The sequence below is a fragment of the Phoenix dactylifera genome, chromosome 5 (assembly GCF_051530095.1).
Source record: "Phoenix dactylifera cultivar Ajwa chromosome 5, Ajwa_hap1_PhDact_Kaust_v1.1, whole genome shotgun sequence".
NCBI classification, from domain to species: domain Eukaryota; kingdom Viridiplantae; phylum Streptophyta; class Magnoliopsida; order Arecales; family Arecaceae; genus Phoenix; species Phoenix dactylifera.
Genome location: NC_143194.1, coordinates 39,875,807 through 39,897,909, shown reverse-complemented (window position 1 = coordinate 39,897,909; position 22,103 = coordinate 39,875,807). Strand labels below are relative to the sequence as shown.

Genomic DNA, 22,103 nt, shown 5'->3' with positions numbered 1-22,103 from the left:
GCCCTATCCCTCCCGTTCTATAAATAGCGGGTGGCCGCACCAGATCTGGGACGGATGAGAGAAGTCGGGCGCAACTTGGACTCGGCCAACCCGAATTTAAGGTCGGATTTGGCTAGCGGCTAAGAAAAATCATGAATCAAAACGAGGCCACCAACCTGGGCTCATGTATATGACACTGTTTTTTCTGAAAAAATACATTATGATACGATAATTAACAATGTGCTCAAATTTTTAATGATATGATAATTGCCTCTCTTCTTCTCGTTACATTTATAAATTAATTTTTTTATAAATACTCTTTTAAAAATTCAAATTTGTGTGAATACTCTGTTAAAATTTATATTTATTTCTATTTCATAAAATACTGTTTTTGCACAAATGTCCTTAATATAATGATTCTTCTAACACCGTTAATAAAAATTATATTTATTTTAATTAAAAATAAATAAAATTTTAAAATTAATTTCTGTCCTCCATCCTTTATAAATGTTTTTTTTTGTACATCTATCTATTAAGAATATTTTAGTCATTTTAATTGAAAACTGTTAATTTTTTAACGACGTTAGATGGTGTGGTATATATGCAAAAACAAAGATAAAACAAAAGTAGAATAGCAAAAGAAGTGTTTTACGAGGGTATATATGTAAATATCAATTTTAAAAAAAATATTCATGCAAAACTTGATATTTATGAGGATATTCATGCAAAAAATTCTAAATTAAATGCTTAAAATTTCCACCATGAATCTTTGTGGATGGATGCTTCGGTGTCACCATTTGTTGAATTTAAATTTTTCTTATTAAATTGCCAAAGTTGGACTCCAACATTAGTGAGGGATGCATAAAACCTGCTTGTATCTATGAATAACAAACTCGTCCCACGGGTGAAAGAAGGAAGTTGAATTCGCAGAAATTAGCCTAATAATAATAGATAACATTCAATATGTACATCCAAACATCCCAAAAGGTGAATTTGGAATTCTGTTTTGTTGTGTAGCATTGCCATCAATCATCTTTAATCTCGATGGCTCGATGCATATTGATTCATTCAATAGAAAGCACCAACAAATGGCTACAAATCTTCCAATCAAAATATATGACAATAAATTTAACAGATATGCTAAGTATTATTACTCCTTGCACCACTCCCCTGGCTTTCCATAGCAAGTGCAGCACATAGGATAGGTAGATGCCAGGCAAGCCCTTTGGTCTATCCCAAGGTTCCATGTCAGCATGGGGAGCTGAGTTGGGAGTGGGAAGGTTCAACTTTTTTCAAATTTGCTGTCCACTCTAGCTTAGATATACCCTCGACAACTCATCTTCCATCAGAGCTATATATATCTAACATTTATGATTTGTGATTCTGGGAATAATAAAGATTATGATTACAACATAATTGTTGTTGTTGTTGTTGTTATTTCCTTTGGACCCTTGACAACATAAATCGTATTTTTTTTTATACAAATTAATAATCTCAAAACCTGATCATTATGACACTCAGTAAGTACAGCATTCTAAAGAAAACAGGGAGGCCAACAGGCCAGACCTCTGATAAACTGATGCAAATAGTCTCAAAGGAAACACACTGTGAGCTCCTCGATGGGGCCTACACTGATAATTCACCCGGCATGCTGGCCCGGTACAAAGACTAACAATTTAAATAAACACTGATCTGTAACTTGAACTTACATCAGACCCAGCCTAACTGCATAGAAAAAGACTTAGCACAACATTTCCAATCATTCCACACCATCACGAGAGCGCCGGATAATATAGGCGACAGCCATCCCATTCGAAAGGCAGTGATAATTTCATAACCATGGTACAGAGTAAAATAAAAAGTTATTTTTGTAGGAATATTCTTCTAAAAATTTAAATTTACATGAATATCTTCTTAAATTTATATTTATTTTTTATCCTTATAAAATATTTTTTTTGCACAAATACTTCTAATATAATGATTCTTCTAATACCGTTAATAAAAATTATATTTATTTTAATTAAAAATAAAATAAATTTTAAAATTACTTTTTTTTGTCTCCTATCGCAATCATCTTATAAATATTTGTTTTACACATCTACCCATTAAAGATATTTTAGTTATTTTAATTTGAAACCATTAATTTTTTAACGGCGTTAGATGGTGTCGGTATATATGCAAAAATAAGAATAAAAAAAAATAGAATAACAAAGCAAGTGTTTTATAAGAATATATATTCAAATATCAATTTGAAAAGAGTATTCATGTAAAATTTGATATTTAGAAAAATATTCATGCAAAAAATTCAATAAAAAGTTTCTCTGAAATAAAATCGGTAAACGACGGCTATTCCCCACGCCCTCCCCTCGTCTTCCTCATCCTCCTCAGTATTGCCTCCGCACACCGATGACCTATCTCTTCTCCTCCTCGTCGCCGTCACACTTCTCTTCCTCCTCGCCAATGTCCATGTTGTCTCCACTACCCGGTGCAATCTCAAGGACTTCTTCCTGTGCAATGGTGCTTTGCGGTGCTGTTGAAGCCAGACGAGATCTCGGAAGGAGGCATAGTAGCATGCCTCCACGGTAGGGAGGCAAAGGTGGAAAGAGTCGAGTGTAATCGGATGAAACATGTGAAAGTTAATTTTCCAAATAGAACCATTGCAGAGGGATGGCTAAGATAATTTCTATTTTTTTAAAAAAATAAAAAACACTATATATGTATATATACCTTTTTATATACATGTATAACAACCCATGCTCAAAAAGCAGAAATTGGACGTAACAAAAATTAATCCAAAGTATTTAAATCGAAATAGATACCCAACTTAGACCTGACCTAAAAGAAGACTTGTCAGAGATCTAAGTTGAATATGAGACCCTTCTCATCGCGGTCCATACTATAATTTAATTATCAATATATATATAATAAAATTAGACAAATTCTAATAATCGATGTTTTCTCCATTCTGCAGATAAACAGCTGGTGCGGTCGTGCATCTACAATGAACTACCCAACCCACTTTAGGGCCTATTTAGCTATTCTTGCAAGAATGGACTGAAAATTCTGTAGAATTCGTGGATTGAGCTATCCATTTTAAACATAGCCCCATAATAACCAAGCTATACCTAGCCCAAATTCTATGGGAAGGAATAAATCTTTTTTTTCTCCTGCAGCTTGAATGTTAGGATCTACGCCAGATTTCGACAAGTTGTTAGAAAATGCAAGCCAAACAGTGTTCGTCACCTAAGAGCCTCCACCTTCCGAGTTTTCTCAAGATGAACTTTGATGGATGTATGTTAGATGGTGGCAGAAGAGGAAGAGCAGGCTTTGCTTAGAGATGAATGGTGCTTCCCCAGCTCAGTGCTTGGAGCGTAACTGAGGATTTTTTGGGCCGGCCTCAGTCACATGTGATGTACTTTGAGGATCGACGTTAGCTTGATGGAGGGTGACTCAGCAATGGAGATTGGTTGGATCCAAAATCAAGCTTGGGAGATGGGGTCATCCCCTAATTCAAAACATTTGGTGCTTAGCAAAAGGATGTATTCTTTGGGAGAAGACATGTTTATCGAGAGCTGAATGGAGCTGCAGACTAGATAGCCTTCTTTATAGCTAATCATTCCGACGATATATCTTAGACATTTAAGGTACATCTACCTAGAGCTTTTAGAAATATTTTGTTTTTAGGTTTTTTTTGGATGTATTCACATTAAGTAGTGCAAAATGCACTTTTAAGTGAAAAAAAAGAAAAAAATAAATAAATGCAAATTAGATGAGCCAACAGATCCATTCCCACAAATTTTACAGCTCGATCCTATAGGAATATCCAAACCAGCCAACCGCCTAAGGCATAATCACTCCACATATCATGCTCACTGCACCACAAAAACCTACTCACCAAGGAGTTGTTGGCACCCTTAATTTTCTATCTTAAAGTAACTGTTTTCTAGTCATGCAAATCATGCCAGTCCTACAGGCTGTCACCAGAAGAAGATGAACAAGAAAGATAACAAAGCCATATTGCTAAATACGATCACCCTGCAAATGAACACAATTAAGGATAGAAATATGACAATTCCAGGAAGTCAAATTATATCTTCGCACTGCCTGGATTTCTTCAACAACAAAATATAACCTTACTGGATAAGCTTAAATAAGAATTCAGACAAAGAAGTCATGACAACATGGAGCAGCAGAATTCAGAGCATCACAAAATAAGTTCGGCATTCAAATGGAAATCAATGGGTATGGTCAACTGATCCTGGTTCAAGTGCTGCAAGGTGCATGACAACGTTGTCTCACACTTTGTCATGGCTGCAGCATCAAACTTTGACCATATTATGGTATCCACACAGATACACATGCCCGTCACTGGGTCGCCTCCTGTAGCTGAAGTTTCTCTCTATGTGAGACGCTGAGCCTTTTCAACCACTGCAAACCAAGGTCACACCCTGCATCAGCTGCAATCTGAAAATGCTCTTTGGCCAATTCAACTGGGTCCTGGCGAAGGCTCTCCCCTTTCTTCCTCATCCCCCCAGTAGAGGGGCTCCTACCCGAGTTAAATCTAGTGATAACTTCTGGGACTTTAACACCTGCAATGCATGGTTTGCTTATCATGGAAATGTAAATGACCCAAGTTATCCAAATGATGCCCCACATCATTCTCGACAATGGGCAAAAAACAGACAGAAATTAGGAAACTAGTGATCCAAATGCCAATATTCACAGAAGTAACTTATCGATTAAATCACCTTTTAGAAGAAGTGACCCATATGCAATCGCTGCTCCAGCATGGCCCTGCAAATAGCCCAACGAAAAGTTACCTCAATTCTGGGCAGAGACAGTGAGGACTCCAATGCATGGTATGAACATTTATTTTATGTCATGATATCCTATTCACAGTATGACAAGTCAGTTTTCTTATGAACATCTAGATCCAGGAAAGCACTTGATAAATTTAAGCGACTGTTCCAATCCTAAAAACTTGCATTAGTTGCATGTGCTAGCTTTCTAGCTACCCAACATATCTGGATGAGTGTGAACTTCATTATGTGAAATTCCTTATTTCCAATCAGCATCTGGCTGTTGCTGAGTATGTTCCTCCAACAGCTCAAAAGGACTCATGACATGCATTTCCTTAATGTAACAAATGCAAATGAGTAAGAGCATAAGGACAGAGTAGTCACCTTTTCTGATGATCTATGGAAACACCACATTGCGGAAGCAACATCTTTCTTCACACAGTCCCCAGCCAAATATACAGCACCTAGAAGATATAAAGCGCCTGGATGCAACTAGAACCAGAAAATGACTGAAGATATATTTTGATTATTCTGTAGATGTAATCGAGAAGATTTTCTACAACCAGGCTAGAATAAATACCTGGTCAACAGCCTTCTCCAAATAATAGAAAGCCTGTTGATCTGACTTATAAGGGTCATCCTATAACAAAATAACCAATATGAGTTAATAGCATTTTAGTGTCAGATACTACATAAAGTTTTAACTACACAACATCAAGAAGAACAAAATTCAAACACCAACATGAACAGATATCTTAAAAATTTAATTGAGCATTTCTCTTCAGCTGTGACTGTGGGGAGGGGACCGGTGACGTATTTTGTTAACACAGGATGAATGACAAAGGTGTTTTTCTTTATGGAGCCATATAAATATTGTCTATGTATGGAATAAACAAAGCTCCAGCTAACCTATGCATCATGACACTGGTGGCTGCAGAATAGGTTATCACTATATTTGTCTAGTTATCCCACTCATCTTTTGTTGATGACCAATGACCAAAAACTTACGAACATGATATTCTCAAATTACATTGAGAAGCACAAGCAAGTTGCGAACTAAATCACGCTGACACATGGATTGCCAATAAGGTGAAAAGGAATTGTCCCAGGCTCCAAATCTTAATCTTTATTTATTTCTTTCTTTTTTTCAGTGACTCTGCAGATATGTGCATGTAATGCCATCCAGAGGCAATTTCATTCGACTCCATCTAACATAAATTGGAGGATTCCTGAAAAACATAGTTGGATTGAATATTTTGGAACAGATATGTTACTGTTCAGTAAAGAAAAGGAACCTGACCACCTCAGCTGGCCAGTCAATTCAGCTAGACCCATTCAGCTCATGAACTCTACAAAAAACAAAGAGCTGCAATAGTCCTAGCAGTGGTCAGCCCGAGGCCTATGTCTTTGGGCCATTCCTGCAACAAGTAAATGGTTCTGGGTGCCAAAACCAAGTCTGACTCAAATGTCCCCGAGTCATTCCCTGGTTAACCTAGCACCAAGGATGCTCTCTCTGCTGGATGTAAGCTCAACAGAGGATCATCCAAAAAGAGGCAGGCTACGGAAATGTGGTTTCCACTACTGTTCCCTCCAATGATGAAAACAACTTAGCAGCCCTGTAACAAGTGTAAAGATGCATCAGGTGTTAAGTTCGTGCCAACAATTTTGTGATGACGTGCACCACAATTATTTTATATAGTTTCATTGGGCATGTATGACTTTAGGCAAGAAGGCACCATATCTAACGGGTCAACAGTCGAGACCATAGCATGAACACTACGATGTGCCTTAGCAGCCAAGAAAAATCCACCATCTGTAATCTAACTTGTGAGAAACAAATGGTTGTTATCCACTCTTATCGCATGGAAGTCATGCCCAACTACCACCAAAGGTTACATCATATATCATATGCTTTGCCATTTACTACAAGCTTGCTCTGAAATATAGGGACAATGACTGCTTTACACATAAATCATATTGATATGATAAAAAAGAAGGATGTGCAAGAGCTGCCTCAAGCCTGGTTGTGCTCTTTGAAGTACCACATAAATGTATGATGTAACTAAAGCTTATATGTTTTATATAATCTTATCAAATGCATAATTATAAAATATCTCAATTTGGAAACCCACAAAACAAAAAAAAGAGCTAAGAAGCCAGAACCATATGACTTTCAATTGTTGCTGTTTACTATCTATATTTTGAGAAACCAAATTCATTACGAACTTCCTAGAACATGGTCCTCCATTAGGAAGTTCACATGCCTTAGCTCAATACGGTTGGCATGGTGTTTTCTAGATTTCTTGTCAAAAAACAGCTCATGTAAATGAAATAATGTCTTTTGCACGAGCATAGTAACAGACCAGGAGTTTAGATATCAACTATCACTTGGCAAAGTTAATTAGATGTGCTATTTACTACCTACTTTTGAAAAACAGAATTCATTGTGAACTTCCTAGAAAATGGTCCTTCAGTAGGAAGTTCACATCTTACCTCAATACGGTTAGCATGGTGTTCTCTAGAATTCTTGTCAAAAGATAGCTCACATAAATGAAATCATATCTTTTGCGAGCATAGTTGCAGGTATCATGAGTTCGGTTATCAACTATCACTTGACAAAGTTAATTATATGTGTTAATAACCATGACAGGTGGCAATCATGACAAAACTTATGACAAAAACAAAGTCTTGTTAGCTGAGCTACTAAATAATTCTTATCATTCAGATTCAGGAAAAAAATTAAAAATAAAAAATGTCTTACATCCCAGCATGTTCTTCCACATCAAAACAGATTATGGCATGTTGGTGAGTTTTAAAAATTTCATATATAGACAGTCTTAAAGGAATGGTTCCAAAAGTCATAGGCTAGAGAAACGATTTGCAGAAATGAACTTTCAAAGAAATATACACTTCCTTGTTTGTCCTAACCACAAACATACGAACAATGTTTCAGAGAGATCGACATGGCCAAAAGCTATGAAGTGGAATAAGTGATGCAGCACAAAATATCACCACTGCAAGCACTCAAAACATGGAAGTTATCAACATAAAAATGTTCACAAGTGGTTGTCAATATTGTTTTATGTAAGCACAAAATTTTTCAAAGTTCTTCTTGCAAAGTGGGAGGAAAAAAAAGAATTCTCAACTACGTAAAGCCTGACCTCAACTCGTAGACGACATCCAAGTTCATACTGTGCATCTGGATCACCCATGTTCGCAGCTTCCACAAGTAACGCAGCCCCGCTGTGTATGAAAAACAGAAAACAGAAGATAAAAATACAATCTTAAATACATAACATCGTGACAAGCTATAGGCATATAATGATGATAAAAAACAGGACGTCATGCGAATGTTTGCTTGTGCATTTGGCTATCAAAGGGAAAAGAAGGTTCATAACCCAAAGACAAGGCAGCTTCGTAATCTTTCATTTTCAAACATCAAACAACCCCCACCCAAGACAGGCCGATCCTCATAAAGCAGAAGTTCAATCCTAACAGCCCTCAAGATTTCATTTACCTTTTGACCTCATGCAGATTGCGCCTTGCACTTCCCTTAATATCTCGAATACTTTCACGTCCTCCTTATGAAGTCAAAATTGGAAAACTTACTAAACCTCGCATAAGAACCGACTAGTCATATTTGGGGTGCAGGTTGTCCATCTACTATTCCTACCATATTTCTCACACATAGAAAAACAAAAGCCATAGCAAGATAACAGAATGAAGAAAGATTTATTCCATAGTTTAGCACAACCACATCAACGTGCAAGGCAAGTAACAGAGCTGAACCTTTTCTCAACAAAAATTTGTTAGCAGACGAGTAAGTCCACCAAACATTTCCCTTCTATAGTCTGCTACTCTAAAAACATAAGTAAAAGGAAGTCAATCAAAGTTGTGATCATGTTTTGTCCTCAACTCATTATTCAAGCCCTTATGTATGGGTCTTTACGGAGCTCCAAGCTTTGTAATTTGAAACTTATCATTAACAAGTAAGATAAGATTATTTTTCTTGCCTCGTAGTTGTTGCCGTGATTGTAATAAAAGTCAGTCTTGCTGTGAAACTTCATAAGTCTAGGACTTCGAGAAAAAAAAAAAAAAAAACTAGCAAGCTGGATATACGTTTCTAGCATATGGAGGATTCAATCATCATAATCAACTTGAACATGCAAACCATGAACGGAACATACAAAACAAACAGAGAAGTTAATTACCGACATGGCTTTGCAAGCCCCAGGGACATGATATTTGAAATGCATTCTAGCCAGCCAGTATCTTGCATGAGTATTCATGTTGTCTACCTCCAAAGCCAGCTCAAAGTTCTCCTTTGCACTCTGTCAGCAAAAGAACGTTCATACATAATCAATCATCTCAAGATAAAAAGCATACAAAACTGGCAAAGCGAAAAATAAAGAAGAAAAAGGTTTAGGAGACGAGCGGTCTCGAAACAGAGATCAAAGCAAAGAACGAAGCAGAGCAAGAAGAAAGTAGAGTAAAGGAGAGAGATGTATTTTGCTATCTTACTCGGAGAAGAGGGATGAGACGTGGGTCATTGAGTTCAGCATAGTCGATTACACGATCCACTTCCTGCAGAGCGCTCCACCCCTTTGCCACCAACTCCATCGCCTTCTTGTTCCTGCTGTGCATCCCCCTCTGTGATCGCCCCGACACATAGCGTGCACAAAAATAAGCGCAGGAGTTTCCTTGGAGAAAACTAGTGGAGACATAGAATGCTCCGCATAGAGATAGAAATCAAAGACGAAAGCTTAATAAGAAAAGATGAAATTGAGAGAGAGGAGAGACTGACATGTGGGGGATTCAGAAAGCGCAGTGGATTCTGCCGTTGGGCAGCTCTCGAGAAGAAGAGCCGAAGCATTGCCCTGACCCGATGATACGGAGTAGGCCTTTGCCAGATCACGGTCACCACTCTTTGCAGACGACTAGCAGTACAGTCACTGACGAGGCACGGAGCGGAAGGCGGTGGTGCTCCGTTTATGTGGTACCTCTCTCTCTAAAGCATTTCTTCGAACGGCTTCTGGACGCCTTGAACGCGTACACATATCATGAGTTCGTAGGAGATGACCGGTTGTTATGATAGTGTTGAGGTCCGCAAGGCAAGAGGCAGTGGATAGATGCAGCGGAACAGGCGGGGCCCGGCTAGAGGAGGCGAGGCGGCCGAGCGGGACGCAACAACGGGTTGAGACAGAGATGGTGGGCGGCGGACCGAGAGGAGGGTTTGGGGACTACGCCGAGGCGGAGGCGGAGGGAATGATGTTTGACGGGTGTAAAGGCAACACAACCGCGCTCCCCTGATTAGGTTCTCGTGGGTCAGTCTCGGACGGGTACCGGGTGTCTTAGTTAATCCAGCAGGACTTGAGCTATATTTTCAGTTGGATTCATGAACAAGAAGCCTATTAATCAGCCCGACATCTGAATCCAATTAATTTTTTTTATAAAACAAAACATATTTCTGGTGTTTTTTTCTTGCAGACTAATAAGCCTGCATGCTAGAATTTAGGCAGAAACTTTTATAGACTTTCAGTAGATGTCGGGCTAGATCGGCCAACAAATTTGATTTCTGCAAGATTCTTGATAAAATATTCAAGTGTTGAATCTAGGAACAATCCACCAAATCTAACAGGGTCGGAAAGAGAGTTCCGAAGGAAGAAAAAGGGACACAACGGAAGCGAAAAAGGAAAAGCGCGATGGGTTACGCATGTATCCCCACAATCTATCCTGCTCCCTCCCTCTTTCCTTCCTTCCTACTTTGGTGCACTTTCCCCTTTGAAGAGGCTTACAGGACTGGGCTTTGGCACCCATTATGTGATTGGCCATGGATAAGATTTGTATTCCCTTTGAAGAACTTTGAGAGATAAAGAGATTGGTAGGAGTCTTACGTTATTCAGATTGATATATCTAAATTGTTGACTTTCTTTTCAATATTCTTGAGGATTGGGTTTCAGATTTTTTAAATTAATATGTTCGAGAGGTAAGACTTAGTGCAACAAAGTAAGATTGTTCTATTATCATTTGAAGGTTATAGGATCAAAATATAGAAAGCCTTTTCGAATGTGAGGATAATAGTGCATACATCTGACGACCTGCAATGTGCAGGAGTCTCATGCACCGGCCCCCTACTTTGATTTATATACCTTCCTCTCCAAGTGAGATTTTGCCAATCTTGTAGAAAACATGAGAGGAGGTTAGTGAGGTTACAAGGTCAATAGCACTATTGGTCTCCCTCCTCCTTCCATCTATTCTTCTATCCAATCGTACCTGGATCCAAGACATCAACATGGTACCGATGGAGATAATGTGCCCGGTGTTAACCATCTGAACCGGCGACCAAGCAACCCAATAAACTTCCTTCCATAGCACACTTCAAGTGCATATACCCTTAGCATTGCTCATTGTAGCATGATCTCTCACAAGGGAATACATGAAATAATTTTCAAATGAGATCCGTTCTTAGAGGGTTTTATTTTCAGCAACGTCATTTTTTTTTGTGTGTGTGTGTGTGTGTGTGTGTGTGTGTGTGTGTGTGTGTGTGTTGAGGAACAAGAACCAGATAGCCTTGGTGAGCTCGGCATCTAGCACAGATGGTTTGAATTGTAGAGTGGAGGGACAGCCCGCAGGATCAAAGCTGAAAGCTAAACTGTTATTGAGTTAAGCTCGCTAGGGCGTGCATCTCATTCTCATTTGAAGGAGCCTGACCTAGACAACATCAAATACTAAGATTGCTTTATAGTCCGTAGACATGACTCACAAAACAAATAAAGGCCCTAATACCGACAGGAATGGCTGTTGAGGTCAAAGCAGTAGTGACTTGGAGACTTATACCAACTTGGCGTAATACAGATTTATGACAGCCATTGCTTGTCACCTACCTAGCACGCATTTTATTTTTGAGAGGTGAAAGGAAGACATCAAGACTCGGCCCTACTAATTTGTCAATTCTATTTATCACGATCAAATATTATAATAACAAACAAGTAAGACCAAAGTCACAATATCATCCCCATCCTACAGCAACTTCACCAATCACATACATACAAATTGCATCGATTTATTGCAATTTATGAAACATCATAAACTTCCAACGAAAGGCGGTAACTGTAGATTAAAGACTCCAGTTGGGCCCCGTATTCTATTTTGCTAAATGAGATATATTTTAAAGATGCCTTTCTCGTGCAAAGGACAGTAGATGGTTTGCGGTGTCAGGAGTCATGGTTGTGGGGCTCCCGCTCAGCTATGATTGACATTTAGGCTGATATGCGATCACAAGCAAACTCCGTGCAATTACCCATTCAGGCCCCAAAGAACAAACAAATGGAAAAGGAAAGACAAGAAAAAGAAGGAAAAGGTGTTGGGAACTTCATGGCTGAATTGATTGATTGGATTGGAATACAAAATCTGGATCTTAACAGGAAATCAATAAGTAGATTTCTAGGCAATTGTTAATTTATCTGGGCCAAACATTGGTATCCACATGAATGAGTCAAGGATCTAATGAAGTTTTAAGAAAATTGATTTATTAAAATAAATCACTATTATCGACAACTTTAACAAAATATTTCCTCTGACTATTACATACCAAGATAATTCCGTGCCATTTCCTTGCCCTGAGCAGAACCAAACACTGCTTTCTGGAAAGCTCTTCAGTGGCAAGACTGCACAGTTGATAAAGAAAGACATCAGTATCATCCAATTAGCATAGGAAAAGAAAATAATAACAATTTCCTCTGTCGGATTGTATACGCTTTTAGATCTTCCTGAAGTGAATCTATGTACATTCAAGTAGACTGTACCACAGCCTTAATTTCCAGAAATCTAAATTACCCATATGAGCAAATAAGTGATAGGCATAGGGTGTTTAAAAACCAAAACCAAGAGTCTTAACTGAGTGGTGGAGATGGTCCCAGCAGTGCAAGTTGTTTAAAAGTCATAGCTAGTTGATGGAGATGGTCATTGCAGGGCAAGTTGTTTATAATAAATCTAAGTCTGTCCATGACATACCTTTTTTTTCGCTCTTGAATTGGGATCACTAGAGTCCAAAATCAAACTTCAAGCAGATGGAATAGGGAATCTTTGTAAATATCATCATTTTTTGACAAGCTGAAAGTTACAATAATGAAGCATCATGTAAACTGTGGTGGCACCTAGGTGCATATATTTGTTGGATGCAGAACTTAATACCATACGGGTCTTCTTAATAGCATGTAAAACTTCTGAGGATGCACCACGCAAACATCATCTGAACTAGTAAAGATAGCCATTTAAAGCATGGAGAGGAATGGATAAGACTAGAACAAATTTGATGATAAAACCTATCCAGTATGATCCAAATAACTTCAATTATTTAAGAAATCATGGAAAATGATCAGTTCTTACCCTGGTTAGGATGATCAATAAAATGAACGACTAGTTCAAGATATAAATATATATAAACTCCTGTTACACACCAGGCTGATTTTTCCTTTCAGCACCCATACAAAAATAATCAAATAAATTATTTAAGAAATCATGAAAAATGATCAGTTCTAACCCTGGTTAGGATGACCGATAAAATGAATGACTAGTTCAAGATATAAATATATATAAACTCCTGTTGTATGCCAGGCTGATTTTTCCTTTCAACACCCGTACGAAAATAAACAGAAGGCTGATAGCTACAAATTAACAACACAAGAAACCCATGATAATGAAACATCTTGACAAACTCCACATGAAAGCCATCTTATAGTACACACTAATCTTTATATGGATAACCAGATAATATATCATTCTTTAGAATATTGGAAATGTAAGATGGTAGCTTGCTAAGATTTAAGATTAATGCCAAATATTGAGAGATGACAGATACAAAACACGAAAAATCAATCTGCCATACTGCAGGAACAGGTTGCATCAATGGCATCATCATAACTTCTATTACATAGAAGACAGTACAGGTGACCATTTCATATCCAGAACATCATATACTTTTTCCTAAGTCGAATATATAATGACAGACATTTAATATAAGAAGAATAACCTTCGTGTTCAAGGGGAAAAACTAGCAATATATTTAACATTTGCAGATCATTAAAACTATGACAAGGCTGAAAAGACCTCAGCGGCACAAACAATGAACTTTCCAGATTAAAGAAAAAAACATAAAAACTAATGTCAACACTATTGATGTGAAATTGAAGATAGACATCCATTATCCATAATAAAGTGCAGAAAGGTCTCATTCAAGAGTTAATAAGAATAAACATTTAGGCATGATCTCAATTATCCATTCGGCATGATATGAGAGTCAAAACAACCCTTCTGGCATGTCCGGCTTTCTGTGATCCTCCACTTATGCAACTGCTACTTCAAAACAGTACTGCCACTACTAGTGCAACCACCACACCTGTTACAATGTCTTTGCAGGCACCCCTTCACTACCAAACATATTTCAACAATTCAACCTAATGAACTGGCAAGGAGAACTATCTTTTTTCCTAAACTAGTTGCTCAAAGGCCAACTAGTACATCAATGAAAAAAAAATTATATGCAATCCAATGTATACTCCATAGACATGATGTCGAATGATTATCCGAACCCCGAGGGAGGAGGAGGGAAGTAGGCAAGGCCACATTTGCTACTGATATTTCAGATTAAAATGAAAACTTTAAAGTAAAAGCCAATTCCCTCACCGTATATGATATCAATGAGCATCAGAAAGAGGGGAGAAGGGGGAGGCCACTGCATCACAGATATCGTATTACAATAGACACATAGGTTAAATATTTAGCCAAGATCCATTATTCATTTATTCTACCTTCCATACAAAAAGTTCAGAGAACAGAAGTCTCAAAGCCAACAAAACACCAGTGAAAAGTAATAATTACGGAAAAGCTGCACCATTTAACAGAACTATTATAAAAGGCAATATTCCCATACTTACATCAGTAAGGGAAAAGTTCAGGAAAGAAAAAAAAAAAAGTTAGCATTCTCAAATATAACAAGGCTCCTTTTCCTTTACATCCTTATAACCAGATCAATCACAGCAACATCTAGCATTCCTCGTGAATTTTATGTTCGCAAACAAGACAGTCAGGTTCTGTTTTTGTAAGTTGGAGGAGATGTAACAATAGAAAAACTTGAAAACGAGCCCTTTGCAAGAAAAATGAGAACTTAGAAACCTACAATAAATCTGCACTTTTCATTGCTCATTGCTATATCCCTCCATGGTAAATTTTTACATTATGAGATCCAATATAAACATTATTATTCTTTCCTCTCTCGCTTGACCTCCCTTCTAGAATCAGCATTCAGAGACAGCTGAGTGGATTGAATGTAGAACATGTTCCCAAATCTTGCCATTGAATAATGACAGAACTATAAGTGTGCTTCATTCCTCATTGTTGATCATATTAATCTGCAGCTATCAGAATTTCTCATACGTACACTATGTTTTAACCATTGACCACAAGGCAGAGGAGAAGATTAAACCTGGAACTTCCTGGTAGCAAATGGCATATGCCAACTAAAAATCATAATTAGAAAATTGCTCACTCGAAACAGGTACAAAGCAAGGGTGGACATGTAAAACAACCAGAGAGAACTCGACAATTTTGCAGTGGCAAGTCCAGTGCCCCTGGTTGCTGAGATATGCTTCAACAATGTTAAGAGCTGAGACTTCAAGTTAAAACCTGACTTCAATGACTTTTCACCAACTAGGGGAACAAGTAGGAAGCAGTTTAAAATGCTGCAAGAAGCTATAATTGCTAGCAATGTGACTGAAGCCTGTGTCATTATAGGCTAAAACCACAAGGCCTCTAACCTTATAGTTATCTTACAAAATCAGTATTCTGGATGTATAAAGTACCCCAGCAACATGAACGTGATGCCATTTCGATATAAATAGTAGGAACATTTTGTTCGGCAAGCTCAAAGTTGCCATGGTGCAATCATTTTGCATGAAGGTCACAGATCCTCGGATGTTTTTTTTCAACCGGCAGGAATCCATGTAGAAATGCAGGCGAAGCAAATCAAACAAAGAAATGTTCAGCTTTCTTTGCATATCGCATAATAAGCAAAAAATGGGCTTTAAAAACAGTAAGAGCAAAACTGAAGCATGTAACTTTATCAATGATGATAATGACAGTTGGATAGGAAAGGTGGTGTTTGCACTTTGCAGCACTAACAGGAGACAAACTTAACTTCAATTACTAACCCAATCATAAAAATTATAATTGAGATTATGCCTATAACATCAAATAATAAAAATAGTTTACATAACATTGAAAATGGGTAGCCCGATTCACATCCAAAATCTCAAATAGATATAGCCTTTATGGAATTAGGATCTCCTTGGTTACTCTTTGTCATTCAATCAATTTCTCCTTGGCTGGAAAGAGGGGCAATGCTACTCGTTTCCTAAATTCCTAATTCTTTAGTGATTGACTGTTTCTAGATGTCCTGCCTCAGGCCTGACATCTACGATGTAAGGACCAACGAACTCCTTGTACATGATTACAGAACACATAACTTAAAGAACATATGGTAAGTTGGTTAACTATAAGGAATAATCTATTTCTATAATGGCTAATTTAAGTAAAGAGAGTAGGATGCCACAACAATGCAGAGGAGGTGCAATAAGTCCAGTTAGGGGTATAAAATTTCGTCTCCGGATAGTTATTGTACCATTAACAGAATAGAAATATTCAAATACTTCCCTTCTTCCATTACATTATAGGTTTGTTATCTTGATGGAGATTACTATAAATGCCAACCTTGCTAACATTTAATCAGAATCTAACTTTTTTATCATATTATATAGCCATTAGTTAAACATTATGCATCATATATACCGAAAAACGCAATTCATGCATGTATATCAGAATCATCTTTTTCCTCGATGCCCACTTTATGTTATTTCTAACTGTATGACCACAAGGGTTCGAAGATATTATCTGACTTGCCAACTTTAAAGTACTGGAAGGCATGCCCCACTTTTGCTTTGATCGTTATCATGAAAAATGGACTCTGCTAAGACATTGCCTAATCGAGATACATAATATAATAGTATGCATGTACGCTGAAATCAACTTAAATGGAGTCCTTGCAATTCAATTAGAAGTGATTCCAAGTGAATCATTTTTTAGGAGATATACATCTATCACAGTTAGAAATATTATACATTTAGTCTGGATATAGAGATAGGAAAATACCATACATATCCAAGCAATGGTTGCAAAGTAACCATATTAGTCATACAGAGCACATGATTTAAAATTCAAAAACTTTAAATAAATAAAGAAAGTACCACTCATGTTGCTTATCTTCAACCAATGGTTAATCTGTTAGAAGAACAGGTTCTCCACAGCATAAAATTTAAGCAAGGAACAAATTCCAAGACTATTAATTGACAAAAGGTGGCTCAAAAAAGAGAAGACTCATGCATCAAAATCTAAAAACTGATTTGTATTAAATAATGGAAAACAAATGGGTATGTTCTATAAATAATTTTAGTCCACGGCGCCTTCACATACACTTAGCTGATGCCAAATGTTGTTTCACCTCCAAATGTTATCAAAACGCTTGAGGAGCTAATCAGAACCCAGCTATTCTATCATAAGCATGCGCTGGAAGAAGTTGTAGACAATTTTCTCAAACAGATTGCAGCATGGATGACAAGCCTCATCAATTCTGAACTCATCACCAAGGGATGACATTGTAGCCATCCTCAAGAATCTCAGTCTACCATAGCTTGGGAAATTGTTCCATGATGGTTTTAGTTCCACGAAATATATTTGAAAATCACCTTTCTAAAATCAGTTTTTCATCAGTTCTCAGCTAATTTATTTGGAAAGATCAGTCCGCACGAACTGCTAATTCTGATAGCCTGAGTGGTCCAATCAGCAAATACGGAGATACAACCATGAAAGCCATGAATAGTGTAAACTGTAATACAAAAAAATCTGCATCATTGAAATGTAAATCGGGGATGTTTTAGCATTCAAGTAAAAAATACAAGTCTCTTACCAATAGAGGAATGGACAAAAAACTCCAAATAGGCCACAAAGCAAATGAGAACCTGAAAAACAAAAGCTTCAACAAACTAAACACGAGAGTCTACATCAAGCAGAGGACTTTAGTTTAACTTCTAGCTTAAGATCCATACTCTCATAAATGAGTACATCAAATAATTCTACTTACAAGCAGAAGGAGATGAATCCAAACATGATGATATATGGTGCTATAGAAGAAAAGGCTTCATTTTTTTCATAAAGCTTCTGTGGACCCCACAAGAAAAATGTAGAATATAAAACAAGGCCTAAATCCAAGGCAACACCTAGTAGGCCCAGGTACAGAGCTGTCCTGCAAAATAAAATGATAAACTAATGTAAAAAGCAGTTGGAATCAGATTGCATGCAAAGAACTGCTGCAAGACCAACATTTTTAAACAATAATCAGGAAGATTCGTGTGAATATCATACATGTCAAATAACCAAAATATGGTGAAACAAGCACCATTGAGATATCAGCTTTAGGATACAGATATATCAAAGCTTAACATTTTAAAGGTAAAGAAGGTATATAATGACACACCAATGACAAAAGCAATAGGAATGAGATGCATGCAAACTGCTGCAAAATCAATATTTTTAAACAACAATCTAGCAGATTCATGTGGGAATCACATATGTCAAATAGCAGATCCATGTGAACATCATAGATGTCAAACAACAAAAATGGTGAAAAACGCAAAAGTGAGGTACCATTTTAAGATTCAGCTATATCAAGATTCACATTTTACAGGTAAAAAAGGAATCTTTTTAATCGGTATCCCTCCAATAAAAACTAGGTCAAATGTAGGAACGAGAACAACCGATCATCATATAAGTAATTTTGGTCCATGATGTCAATAAGAAAAGACTTCTTAAACCATAAAAAGTGGGCCTAAATCATTGAATTTCAGAATCAGTATGACAAATACTTCACAAATAATTTATATCAGATGCTTAATCGTAATCATATCAAGCTTTTCAAGGTCTTTTTCACAGTATTCAAGCAGTCTTTAATTTTCCCAAGCTCTTTTCCAACTCTCTAACACCTTTGTGCCCCATTTCCTTGGTACGACTCTACATTGCACATAATAGCATTATTTGATCAACTTTACTGTATCAACAGATGTTGCAACAACTAACTTTACTCCATTGCGCACTTCTCCTAATTTATTGACCAAGAATACATTTATTATTAAAACATAGGGCAAGTTATAATCCATTGGTGATTAATTCCTCTCCACCAACATTTCCCTGCAACCAACGTATGAACAAAGGGGTTACTTGCCTGTTTCCTTCTGCTCTTATTTATTTGGGGCATGAAAGTTGAAAAAAAGTTTTAAAAAAAAACGCGTTAGTCCATAAAAGAGGGCAATAGCCAGTATTAGTATTGCATGCAGTAAATATACCGCAATACAAAAAGTAATATGCACAACAAAATTTTTCAATAGAGCATGTCATTAACACTACCTTACCTCAAAGTCAAAGTTGATCACAGATTATGAGATAAGAGAGAGAGGGAGTGAAAAGTCAACAAGCTATGTCTTGTTGACACGTGACATGACGAATAGTTTCCGAGCAAGAAATTGATGTCAAGGTAAACCAATCAGACCTTGTGAGCTTGCTACATTCACTAATGACCAGATTGTTGGGACACTCTAAATAGCATGAATACTGTCACCAACCATGACAATAGGACACAGATGCAGTAACAATACCATCCATATTATTGACATGTTGAAGTTAAACCAAATCAGATTAATGATCAGCTGGAACATAAAACAGCACTTCAGCATTTAAATATGGATATTTTTTTGCCTCTTGAATTCTCAAGTTCCAAAAATCAATGTATTCTTTAGGAATGAAACATTAATTAATAGTAAATGGCAATCAATCACATCACCAGAAAAAATGACATAACAGCGAGCACAAAAATAGACAACAGAGAGGAGGACAAGAGCAGAACGTGGGTGAATATGCGTACCTATTCTAAGAAGGCCTCTTTCACATCATAATTCAATTCTCAGATACTTAAAAACTTTTCTAGTCATACACCAAAACTACATGAACTATCTAGCAATTATATATACATTTTCCCATCATACTCCCTAGACCTCAACATAAAAGCATGATGGGGAATAATTATTCTATTCTCAAATACTCAGACACCTCTCTATCACCTAGGAAACACAGAAGGTGAAATCACCGTTAATAATATAATGGAATGTGACTGATGTAATTTTCAAATATTCAACAGAATGGATGATGCTCCCCCACTCGGTTCAGAATTAAAAGAATCCACACTGATTTCATGCCAATAATCCACAAAACAAGCCATCTATATCTAAGATCTCCTGATTCATTCCAGAAACCATTCATAGCTAAGTTGTGAAATTCAAGCCAAATTACATTCACTGGCAGCCACAGACTCACATATCTTCCACTCTGTTTTGCCGCATAAAAAGGAACCTCCCCCATCTTACAATTAAGAAGTCTCGATCCATTATATATCTCCTCTTTGCCTTTCTCGGTAAGAACATATATCAAATCTTTGCTTCAATATGATACAAATAGTCAACCTACTTCTTCAAGAGCTCCACATCATCTGTAGAGATGAATCTTTTTGTTTCCAGCTGTAAGTAGAACAAAAGCAACAGCAGAGCAAAATAAAAGGAAAAAGCAAAAAAAAAAAAAGAAGATATTACAACTTAGGAATTCTCCCGCATATAATAATGGGCAGTCATGACATCATACAATTTTCCATTTTCATAAAAGAAATATTATTTTAACTTATCTTTAGAATATTATTCTTGAACAAAAATTGCCATCCCATCCACTTTTATGGATTTCAAAAATTCTCTAAAAGTAAAGCATAATCTTGAAAGGAAACGAGCAGACAATAAAGAGACTAATTCATTTTACCTCTTGATCCTCCCATCCCAGCACAAGATAGAGATCAGATTCGAGCGTCGATCGCCATAGTAGATGATGAATGCTGCAAAGACAAGCCAAATTACCGTCTCAACGACTTCTTTCCATGTCCGAGCCCTCTGAAGGGTTGGTACTGAATAGGTTGGCGGCCTGGAACATGCATCGTCCTCAAGATCATCATCGCCAGTCGAGGAGTATCCCCCACTGTTCTGCTGCCTCTCGAGGTCGTCACCACTGAAGAAGTACCCTTGGTTGCGTCTCTGCCTCACGTAGCCACCACCCACCGGCGTGCCCCCTGACATTTTTGATCTTCTTCCACAAAAGAGCAAGCACAGAGCATCCAAAACAAAGAATCCGAACGTATTATGCCATCCAAGAAACCACACTAGCACTCATGGAGACTGCAACAACCACAACATAAAATTTACCCAACATTCAGCAATCTTGGATTTTTGTTTCCCCGCCTAATGAATGACCAAAGAAAAATTTCAGAATCGCTGTATCAAGAAACTAACCTTTGAAAGAGAGAAGACCCGAATCAAGGGCTTCTCTCTATTGGCAAACCCAAACCACACAGTCAGTCCTGGACAAAACAACGAAAACAAATCAAAATCCTACCTTTATCCATGATTTTTTTTTTTTTTGCCCCCTAGGCATACATAAATAACAACCAGAGATCGCGGTATCAAGAAGAACAAACCTTTGGAAAGAAAGATGTCCTAATTGAAGGTTGTCTGTCCTCGAAATCCCTCGTTCACGAATTTAGGCAAAATTCGTCAATCTTGGACTTCCTTTTTATACCCAACGAAGAAAAGGATCAAGAACGAAGGAAGCCGCTGCATCGAAAGCTGACCTTTCCGAAGGAAGGGGAGAAGACAAGAATCGAACGCGCTCTCTCTCTCCCGAAACCTAACCCGGGTCGCTGCCTTTCTTCGATTCTCAAGAGGGCTACGTAATTACCAACACGACCTCCAGGACCCACTTTGCATCTCTCCCGCCGTCGCAGGGAGAGGTATGATTTCTCCGCAATCGATGGCATCGATTCCTCCCGTCTTGGAGAAAAATATCAATTATAGCGTACATATTATATGTCTTATAAGGAATATAATATATAAATTTTATATAAATATCTTTCTATAATTAATATTTATATGTATATTTTTATAAAATATTTATTTTATATGCTTTTTTTTTTTTTCTTACACATGCACCATCTAATGTTAAAAAATTAGGAGTTTAAAAATAGTGAGCCAATAATGAGATTTTTTCGATAAACAGAAAATTTAAGATTAAGATGCTCCGAAATGGAAATGAGAGAATGTACACAATACCTGTATTTAGTCAGATTCAATT

At 37.2% G+C, this 22,103-nt stretch overlaps 2 protein-coding genes across 4 annotated transcripts; both read right to left on the bottom strand.

The window, feature by feature from the left end:
• Nucleotides 1-3,996: 3,996 nt before the first annotated feature.
• Nucleotides 3,997-10,604, bottom strand: LOC103708824 (binding protein). The gene is made up of 8 exons (XM_039128741.2): nt 9,583-10,604; nt 9,300-9,428; nt 8,994-9,109; nt 7,940-8,021; nt 5,359-5,418; nt 5,163-5,270; nt 4,728-4,773; nt 3,997-4,568 (listed from the first exon to the last, which is right to left on the bottom strand). The coding sequence occupies exons 1-8, from the start codon at nt 9,649-9,651 to the stop codon at nt 4,345-4,347; spliced, it is 834 nt and encodes a 277-aa protein (XP_038984669.2). The 5' UTR covers nt 9,652-10,604; the 3' UTR covers nt 3,997-4,344.
• A 1,678-nt stretch (nt 10,605-12,282) lies between these two features.
• Nucleotides 12,283-21,831, bottom strand: LOC103708764 (uncharacterized). Of its 3 annotated transcripts, XR_015987679.2 has the most exons (7): nt 21,451-21,818; nt 21,266-21,333; nt 20,742-21,151; nt 17,971-18,132; nt 17,797-17,848; nt 12,792-17,715; nt 12,283-12,445 (listed from the first exon to the last, which is right to left on the bottom strand). XR_015987679.2 is itself a non-coding variant. In XM_008793835.5 (6 exons), the coding sequence occupies exons 3-6, from the start codon at nt 21,050-21,052 to the stop codon at nt 17,626-17,628; spliced, it is 615 nt and encodes a 204-aa protein (XP_008792057.1). In that variant the 5' UTR covers nt 21,053-21,151; nt 21,266-21,333; nt 21,451-21,831; the 3' UTR covers nt 12,283-17,625. The 3 variants fall into 3 exon arrangements, 2 of the variants coding, with proteins under 2 accessions (XP_008792057.1, XP_026661089.1); XM_008793835.5 differs by having other exon boundaries at nt 12,283-17,715; nt 21,451-21,831; XM_026805288.4 differs by lacking the exons at nt 12,283-12,445; nt 21,266-21,333 and having other exon boundaries at nt 17,037-17,715; nt 20,742-21,214; nt 21,451-21,650.
• Between the last annotated feature and the right edge of the window lie 272 nt (nt 21,832-22,103).

What these genes read in the sequence shown, in the direction of transcription:
- LOC103708824 (XM_039128741.2), bottom strand. Translation starts at nt 9,651, where the DNA reads ATGCTTCGGCTCTTCTTCTCGAGAGCTGCCCAACGGCAGAATCCACTG. An exon ending in GCTTTCTGAATCCCCCACAT is followed by an intron (nt 9,429 to 9,582) that starts GTCAGTCTCTCC and finishes GGGCGATCACAG; the next exon opens with AGGGGGATGCACAGCAGGAA. An exon ending in TGGAGAAGGCTGTTGACCAG is followed by an intron (nt 5,271 to 5,358) that starts GTATTTATTCTA and finishes TTCTGGTTCTAG; the next exon opens with TTGCATCCAGGCGCTTTATA.
- LOC103708764 (XM_008793835.5), bottom strand. Translation starts at nt 21,052, where the DNA reads ATGTCAGGGGGCACGCCGGTGGGTGGTGGCTACGTGAGGCAGAGACGC. An exon ending in TGGGATGGGAGGATCAAGAG is followed by an intron (nt 18,133 to 20,741) that starts GTAAAATGAATT and finishes TTTATTTTGCAG; the next exon opens with GACAGCTCTGTACCTGGGCC. An exon ending in GGATTCATCTCCTTCTGCTT is followed by an intron (nt 17,849 to 17,970) that starts GTAAGTAGAATT and finishes TTTGTTTTTCAG; the next exon opens with GTTCTCATTTGCTTTGTGGC.